Below are 9,241 nucleotides of genomic sequence, written 5' to 3'. Positions count from 1 at the left end.
AGCTTTGCTGGTTCCGGTTCGGTGTCTTCGTGCTCGAAGTCTATTTGAATCCATCTTTCGTCTGCATCTTCGTTAGGGAAGTTTCCCCTTTTTATTGTGCCCAGGCTTGTGGCTGCGAACTTGGATTTTGTGAGCTTGATGCCACTTCCTCCAAATTAAATTTTTGCTCCGCTTAGGCCACCTTCCAGCTTGTGGAGTGTATTGTAGATTTCGGCAGCTTCTTAGACTTTTGATATTGCTGCTTGCACAAGGGGCCTCACTGTTGCCAGCTCTCTCCGACAATTATCAAGAATGTCTGTCTCTGCCCCTAGTAAAGACAAGATCTTCTTCCTCATTAAAGGGTCGGCTGCCAGCGCTGCAGCAACGATTTTTGAGTACGCTTCGCTATTTGCCCGTTCATTGTTTATTCCGTCGGCGTACTTACTTGTGTAAAGGTCTAAGCGCTTAAGCAGTCGCGATTTAAAGGTGCACGCTCTTTTGCACAGCGCATTAGCTTCTGTCAAGCTAACAGCCTGCTTTGTGCTGTAAAGAAATGCTACCAGAAACAATACTACTGTGGCTAGGCGCTGCATTGCTTTTTCTTTTTCTTCAAGATGAGGGTTGTAAAGGACGTTTTTTAGACGTTGTTCGGTTGTATGTTAGTTGGCTAACTACCCTGTTGACGTTGCGCATTTTTTCACAGCGGCTCCAATTGGTCTGTCATTGGCTCAAGCGATAGTGCGTGCGCCGCGTTGTTTCTGTACACGTGTTTGTCGGTTCCGGTGAGGAGACTATCATTGCTGGTGCGTCGTGTTGTTTGGGATCTTTTGACATACAACTTGTTGATGCTTAAGGTGTTTTGTATTGGCTCAAGATTTTCCTACAAGAAAAATGTTTCTAACAACTTTATAAAATCATTTAAAGTCAGTTTTGCCATTCCCTATATATTTTTTTCAGAATGATTGCTGTAACAGTTACAGATAAACATGCTGACGTTAGAGCCGCGCTTCTAGTGCGGTTGGATCTTGCTAATTTTTTGCTTGTGATCAACAGTGTTTGCTTAGTTTTCTGACAGTTAGGCAATCGCTACTTGAATTATCTATTATGCGTAGCCGCTTCTTCACTATGGCCGAACTGTTCTGTAGAGATTTTGCCTGTGACATCTTGTGGCTGCTTTTTGTATTTTTACAATTATAGTTGTTGAATCGCTTTTGCTGTCTTTATTTAGATGTTTTTATGGTAGAGGTTCTATCATGTTGTTGCTTCCACAATCTTTGTAGCAACGTATTCAGTTTTGTTAAGGAATATCTACTTTATATATCCAAAACAAGTTAGTCTATATTTTTATCTAAAATACCTATCATTTACAGCCCTCACTCTCTACTATCTTCCATTAATTATCAGCCTACATTTTGCCTTAAAATGACCAAGTTGTGATGTTGTTTTTTGTTACCTCAGTTCGTCTTTTGTTCCTGCTTTCAATTGTCTGCAACTGGGTTGCTTAGATGGCGGCTAAGGTTCATCAATTAAGGTTAAAAAAGTGTCTTGTTGCTGCTTTTGCTTTATTAGTATGTTCCATTAGTTTTGTATCAGCGAAAAATATTATGTTAATTACTCAATTCTTTAAATGGCTTAGTGACCACCTAGTATACCAATACGGAGTTAATGTTGTGCTGGCATCGATTCTGTCCACTCTATAGAGATAACTTATTGATTAATATATGCGCTTTCTCGTTCTTTTGTCTCTTATTTTCCCTTACACTTTAGTCAAGCACTTCCTTTCGATGTAGCAGCGTAAAACGCAATAACTACATTTGTTACGTCTGTCGTGTTCGTTCTAGCCATGGCTTCAGCCTTCATACTCTTTCGTATAATCATCGTTGTCACTTTCGTCGCTGGAACCCGCGTTTGATCCACCAGCTTCTGCATGTTCCTTTAAATAATACTACTGCTCGCTTCCACTCATTCTTCCTCAGTTACGTGATCTCATTACACCTTACCATATTTTTAAGTTCGTGTATTTTGTTCATGCATTTAGTCTTCATTATTATAATAACAGATATCTTCACAACACTTTCCTATTATTATCATTATTATCATTATTATCACAATCATAATTTGCTCCAATATCTATAAAACATGTGAAGAAGGAAAATTTTCATACCCAATTACATTACAACCACAGGCTATTATCATAACAAATGTTGAAATGGTCAAAAATTTCAAAAGTTTACAAAACTGTTAAAATATATCAAACGGCAATTTTTTTTTAAAAGAGAGAAAATTTTATTTATAAAAGCAAGGACACTAAAGAAGCCCTACTCAGAACCAATTTTTTATTTACTAGAATAGAGGAATCTTTGCAAGTTTCGCCCTCCCACTTACAATCCGGAGATTTGCAGTCATCCTTTTTCTTATCTTTGCACTTATCTGAGACAGTATTTGCTTCTCGAGTTTGAGGTTGTGTAACAATTACTCCCTTTTCCTTTGCTTTTGTTGAATTAAATTTGCAGTTCTTTTCTCCTGTTGGAACCTCCTTGTGCCAACTGCATATCTTGTCCTCGTTGCATTTGTCTGCACCTTCGAATTTGTTGCATTCGGCTTCTGGGGATGCTTCTTTTTGATCTGCTAGTTCGGTTTCGAGTTTTGTTATCTGCTTCGTTATCGTTTTGAACGTTTCTTGTGTCTGTGCTGTATAATAGGCTAAAATCTTTTCTAGCTCAGCTTCGTCTGTTATCTCCCCTAAGTTCTTCGTTTTGTCCGTCCCTGCGCCGGTTTCGATTACCTTTGTAGCTTTCAGTTCTGTCCACAGTGAATCGATCTTGTCGTTGTTTTTACCAAAATATGCGACTTTGACGTCTTCTATCTTTCCCTTTATTTCTTCCGGTTTTGTATTATTTTTTCCCGCAAGTACTATTTTCAGTGCTTCTTCTATTTGGGCGCCGGTCGCTAAGTCTTTGAGCCGCTGCCGCTCGTCGTCGGCTACTGTGATGGTGGTTTCATCATTAGCGGCCTTGACAGCGGTATGGGTCTTGTACCAAAAGCTTAGTTTCCCGTCCGTTGCTTTAGATGAAAGGTCTGTTAGGGCTGGTGCAGTCGGGTCGTTTGCATTGTCCAGCTGTAATAAGCCGTGCGCTAGGCCGGGGTCATTGGCTGGTCTGGTCGACCGGAAGCCGGCTGCGTTTTGGGGGCTTGCTGTTCGCTTGAGAAATCCGCACTTGTTTTGGCCGCTTTTGCCGCCGTCTGTGGCGACTGCGTTGTGCTAGGCGCAGCCTGTCGCGGTTATCTCGGCTGCATCCGGGCCGGGGCCGCTGGCAAAGTCTGTATCTTCTGTTGCTGAGCACCCTAAAGTTGTCATCTCCCCTGCGCCGTTGTTGTTGTCTTGGCTATTTGCTAGACAGTACGCATTGTCGCTGTTGTCGTTTGACGCCAGTAACTGATAGAATCCAGTAATGAAAGCTGCCCCCGCATGGCCGTAGCCAACGGCTTTAATTGCTTTGTCCGTCTGTTGTTTTAGCTTGATTAGTTGGGCTGCTGCTGTTGTCTGCGCCGCCAGTGCTAAAACCGTTGCTGCCTGCGCCGCGCCGTCGGCCGGTCTTGCCAGCGCATATATCTCTAGCTTTTTAGCTGACTCTGAGAGCTTCCTGATGTTTTCTCGAGTGCTTTCTAGTTGAGCGGCGGCCGCTGCTGACGAGCGCTTTAGCATCTTTGCTAGTTTACATTGTCGACTCCATAGAGTATACTTTATAGCTTCGTCGCTGGCCGCCGCAGTTGTAATTGCTATGGCGGTGAGCACCGCTAATTCAGCACGCATTTTTATACTTTGCTCTCTAGTCGAAGATGAACGCGGCTTTGCTGGCCTGCTTTCTGGTTCCTAAACACCTTTTCAATGCTTTTGCCGTTTTGTAGAGCGAATTAGAAAATTCGTTGAAAACGTCCCTGTTGGTAGCCTCGGGAGTATTTTAATCCGCTCCACCTCCAATTTTAAGTCGTGGAAACACGCATTGCAGTTGCAGCCGCTTTTGCGCTTTCAGACTGGGGTTTCCTTTGAAGTCATTTATTCCAAAGAAAAAATGATTGTTATAGCGTCTCGTTGCTTTTGATCTCTTTGTTCTTGTATTACCTTAAGTTGAATGATAAGTTCCGGCTTGCCGTTAGGATGCTTTTATGAATATGTTAAACGAGTAAGGTCTTTTTTCTCATCCGATAACAAGAGATGCATTTGAGAGCTGAACTTGCGTTTTAGTTGCACTTCGATGCTTCCTGGAGTCTGTCTTTCTTTTAATAAAGATATTGGGGACCAATGAAATGTGAGTGGCGTTGCTACTGCGCACTGATACGTACTGCTTTCCTTATGCTACTCTTTTTTATTGCTCTAGTTACATATTAAACGTGCCCGCAACTTAACTAAATACTGCGTTATTTTAATTTAACAAACCGGAGACTGCGAAAGACACCCATGCTAAATTGTGTTGGATCTCATTTTTTAAATTTTTCTCTGTGTTTTGAAAACTCCTTTGTCCTTGTAACTGCTTTCTAAGTGGTTAGTTTGCACTTCCAACGTTTGAAGTGTAGAAAAGCGGTTCCCTGGTTTCGCACAGTTTGTAACACATGGCTTGAGGTAAAGCTTAATCTAGTTTTAGATATCTAAATATATTTATCTTCTTTTACCGTTGTTCTCATACCTCTCACCTGCTGCATCAAATGCGTCTTCCTTCTACCTTCGTAGTTTTGATGCGAGTTTTGCAATCTTTTAAAATGCCGCACATATGTATTTTCCTGAACTTAAATATTATGTTTTTAAATCTGTTCTATTTATCACGAACTTGTTGCTGATACACCACAGTTCGGTGACAGTGTAACGTATCTGCCTCTTTTCGCTATTTGATATTCCTTCCACACAAATGCTGGCTGCTTGCAGGACGCTTGTGCTTGACACTTTGTAATTTCTGTATATACAACTTTTTGAGTTTATTTTTCGCCACACCAAAGTTTTGTCGCCTTCTTTCCTTGAATGAATTAGCCGCTCATTGATACAGTTAAATTTTCACCTTCCATAGCAATATGAAATTCATTGAATATCAAAATAGACTCTTTGCACCTTATAAAAAGCTTCTCTGGTGGCTTATACATTCATCGCTGCAAGCAGTTTCTTACATTTCACTTTTTTTGCTGCTTATGGAAATACATGAGTAGTCCTATTTTTATAAATCTCTTTCAATATAATTATATTGTTGATGAGAAACTTCGGGCATTATCACTTTATTGAATAATAAGCCGATTTACGTGCTAGCTTCACATACACAACCCTTTCCTTCTACTCCTTTAAAACTGGACATTAGAACTCACTATTGAATTAAAAAGGATGGACGTCACCATCTCCACTGTTACATCTATCCTTTTTAGAGTGAAATGCGGTGTATCATTTCCATCTGTATTATTTTCTTCTGTTCTGTGCTACTGATGGCATGATTCGTGTCGTTATGTTATGTATTTTCTTTCTTTTGCTTTTACAATCTTTTTTTTTCTCTGGATAACGTAGACACTTAATTTCACTTGTACATGTGAATCTGTTTCTTCTTCACATTACCTCCATCAATATGTGTGTATGAAATAATGATGCCCATACCCATGTTTATGTTTGAGCATGCGCATATTACATCTTCCTTCCTCTCTGATTTATTGCTTTTCCTTTAACAATATTCTTATTGATCTCACACTTCATCTCGTCTTCACTATCTCACTCATTTATTTACTCTTATCTCACCCTTTCTATTCTTTTACACGTTTTTTTCAGGGTTTCCCATTATTCCACACTAACATTACCGTTGCTATATAATATTTTATACACACTCACAACACTTTTCTATTATTATCATTATATGTTGTTATCTCTAGTTTTTATTATAAACATACATAATTTCATAATTAAAAACAAAAGATATTAGGATATAATACATTTTTATACCTTATCAGACTACTACTTAACAACGAGATACCACTTTCATACTGAAATATCATATTTTATAGCTTTTCAATATTTCGCATATTTTCTTTAAAAAGTGTTAAAATATATCATATTTTAGTAAATTTAAAAAATTCTATAAAAGTATAAAATTTCGTAATTTTTATAAAATTGAGAAAAATCATGAGAATTTTATAATACTAAAATGCAACCAAACTCAGAAAAGAAGAGGCAGTTAAATCCAATTGCTTATTGACGAGAAAACTACCATTTCGGCACATTTCTTTATCTAGGTCAGGCTCATTGTCTTTACCCTTCCTCCATGCACAATTTTGTTTATCGCCTGTTTTGTCATTTTCACAAGCGGTTTTATCTTTGTGCGTTGCACAACCAGTTGTAGCTTCAGCTCCAGCTCCTGTTCCTGCTTGGGCTGCTTGTTTGGCTTCCTTACTCAATGTGCACCTTTTCTTCTCATCCTTTTCTTCCTTATCCCATTTGCAGGGGTTTTGGCAATCTGTTTGTTTGTCTATCTTATTGCATTTTGCTTCGGCTTCCTCTTCTTGCTCCTTTGTATGTGGTGAAGGTTTTCCGGTTATCGCAGACTGTCTGCTTGTAGGTTCCTGAGGCTGCCGCCTTTTAAACTCCCTGACAAGTGTCTGCTTCAGCTTTTTAATGTCTTCTGTGAAAGCTTTATCTGCTTTCTTCCTTTCTTCGATTACTTTGTAATATTGAGCTGCAGTTAAAAGGTTTTTGACCCACGTAATATCGCCGATGCCTTTGGCGTTGTTCGTAAAGAAAGCGGTGTACTCGACGCATGCTGGCCTCGAGTCTGCACAGTCTGTGCTGTGCTTTTTGCCTATATACACCTGCCCGGCTGCTTGCCGCGCCTTTCCGGCGCCGAGCCGCGCGGCGAAGGCGGTTATCGCTGATTCTGCCGCTCTCGCTGGGTCGCTTATGAACGTCTCCTTTTGGCACGCTTTGAGAAACTCTGCAAGTATGTCGGCTTTGAGGTTGCCGTCGCCCATGCGGTTTTTGCTGTTTTCGTTGTCTGCTACGCATACGTCGTTCGTATCCGTGCTGCAAAGGCATACAATGTCGCCTGCGATGGATTTGCCGCCCTTTCCTGCTCCGCCGACGCTACACTTGCTCGCCTTTGTGGTCGCTGTCCCTGATATGTCCGTGCAGACCGTCGTGCCGGCTTTTAGTGGAAACGCGTCGCTGCACCTCGCTCCTAGTGCTTTCTCCTTTATTGCTTCGTGTGCTGGTCTGCCGGCAATGGTCAGGTACGCTTGGGTTTGCATATAAATTTGGAACGCTTCGTCGGCGAGTTGCTTGACCAACTCCCTGTCCATCGTCGGCGACCGCTGTTCGAGTAACTTTGCGTTGGCTGTCATCCACGGCGTGTCCGCCGTGGCGGTTTCTTTTCGTGCCTCCTTTAGCATCGGCAACATGGACTGCCAGTTGCCTCCTTTGAGGGCCGCTTCGTTTTTGTTTTTGAACGCTTCCCAGCTGTTCGTTGCGTCCTGGCTTGTGAATATTTCTTGCCAATTTTTGCTAGCAACCGTCATGTTTATATTCAAAATGTCGGTCAGGTCCGGTGGAAGTGGAGGTTTAGTGTACGTTTGTACAGCTAATCTACCTGCCGCTTGCCAACTTTCGCACAATGGCAAGAAATCAGCCGCTTGGTCGCCCTCCGCCGCCGTGACAATTCTGACGCTGTGTAACAGAAATGCGACGCAGCTGATGTATTTGGCCGTCATATTGTCTTGTGAGCTGCCACCACTATATTAACTATGTCGCAGAGGTCCCCTGCTGAACCTGTGGCTTGTCAACAATGTGAAAGGTTATAAACGGTTAGCTTTGAACATATTTTCACATTATCGTCCTTCTTTGTTCAGTGCCGGTCGAGTGCTGGCTGGTGTAAGCACGCCTAGCCTGCTGGTACTAGTTTATATTGTTGTTTTATTTTGTGTAAAACACTGTTGGACTTGTTTGTTTCTGAAGGCGGCATGGGTCTTGTGTTATATAATGCCACAACTGCTATGTTTTCTGTTGTTTCGCACCGCTGGCGGCGTTCGTTGATGAGGGTCTGCCGCCTCCCTTCTTATTTATGAGAACCGGCTGCTGTTACCTATGTTGGCTGATCTGCGACGCGAGCTTGTATTGCTATGGCATGGCGTTGCATGCGGTAGAGCTACACTTGAAGTTTGGAGATATCACTGCCTTGGCCTTTTTTGATTTATATTGTAGTTTCCCCTGATTATACTTAGTCATGCTTGCTGTGTTAATACAAGTTTGTTGTTGCTGCCCTTGCAGGTACGTGTTTCGCTGCCGAAACGACTAAGCTGTGTTGCCGCCTGATTAAACACATCCTTATGACCGGCCGATTAACAACAAATGCTTTCATAATCAAAATCTAACTTTTCTCCAAAAACCCTATAAGTCAGCAGGTTCCCAAGATTTTGATTTCTTAAATTCCTTACCCCCAAACTTTCCATGCCATTTCAGGCCCGTCACAACTGTCTTTGTCCTTTCTCCACACAAATATGCGTCTATAGAGATGAAGTAATGCAGCCTCTTCAATCTCTCTACTATTTGGGATCAAAAAGAATCTCTCCTCACAATCCAATCTAATCCTATCGTTCACCTCCTTAAAACAAATCTCTGTCCAAAAGCTTCTTCCTGAATGGCACTCAATATTAGCAACGGTTTGTAAATACTCTGCTCTGGCCAGCACTCCCCACTTCCCTTTAGTAAATCTCCAAAAGCATATTCAAATTTCTTAAATGACCATAGTAGTCCTATTAATCTACCACCACTAAGATAAGGTTTTCCACTAGGAGGTGATTTCAGTAAATGTGGTAGCTTCTTATCCTCCTCTTTTTGGTAACCAACATTAAAAAAGCAATAACATCTCTGCACATGCTCTTTGTAAATATCTTTTTCACAAAAACTTCTCTTCATTTTCCGCAGTATTTTGAATAAAATATTCCACAGCATTTTCATATTTATTTCCATCACTAACTATAAAATCCGATCCATTCAAATGAATTACAATATCTTCATCACTTGCATTTTGTTTTTCTAAATATTCAATAACCCATCTAAGCGTCTTAACAAGGCTATGCAAACCTCCCATTGCAGTTGTCATAATTTCAACATGGCTTAGTTTGGTCCTCAATATGATTCTGCACCATCCTTGGGTTGCATAAGTTTGAACCTATAACCACAAAGTACTCTTTGTTTCTTAGTATAATTCACTGACACATTTGTTTTGTTATTTACTTTCTCACTTTT

The 9,241-nt window shown here is 41.0% G+C and overlaps 1 protein-coding gene and 3 pseudogenes across 4 annotated transcripts; all 4 read right to left on the bottom strand.

Moving 5' to 3' along the window:
• Positions 1-14: 14 nt before the first annotated feature.
• Positions 15-572, bottom strand: TEOVI_000363100:pseudogene (annotated as a pseudogene). Its single transcript has one exon. A coding segment is annotated over exon 1 (558 nt).
• A 1,697-nt stretch (positions 573-2,269) lies between these two features.
• On the bottom strand, positions 2,270-3,796 carry TEOVI_000363000:pseudogene (annotated as a pseudogene). The gene has a single exon. A coding segment is annotated over exon 1 (1,527 nt).
• Positions 3,797-6,144: 2,348 nt separating this feature from the next.
• TEOVI_000362900 (Trypanosomal VSG domain/Trypanosome variant surface glycoprotein C-terminal domain containing protein, putative) lies at positions 6,145-7,704 on the bottom strand (the record flags this gene model as incomplete). Its single annotated transcript, XM_067226514.1, has 1 exon — positions 6,145-7,704. The coding sequence occupies one exon, from the start codon at positions 7,702-7,704 to the stop codon at positions 6,145-6,147; it is 1,560 nt and encodes a 519-aa protein (XP_067082615.1).
• A 990-nt stretch (positions 7,705-8,694) lies between these two features.
• TEOVI_000362800:pseudogene lies at positions 8,695-9,164 on the bottom strand (annotated as a pseudogene). The gene is given in 3 exon segments: positions 8,695-8,718; positions 8,720-8,896; positions 8,898-9,164. Coding segments are annotated over 3 exon segments (468 nt in total).
• Between the last annotated feature and the right edge of the window lie 77 nt (positions 9,165-9,241).

The sequence above is a fragment of the Trypanosoma equiperdum genome, assembly GCF_001457755.1.
Source record: "Trypanosoma equiperdum strain OVI genome assembly, contig: ctg_773, whole genome shotgun sequence".
In the NCBI taxonomy this organism is placed as follows: domain Eukaryota; phylum Euglenozoa; class Kinetoplastea; order Trypanosomatida; family Trypanosomatidae; genus Trypanosoma; species Trypanosoma equiperdum.
This window is presented reverse-complemented; position numbering and strand designations above follow the sequence as displayed.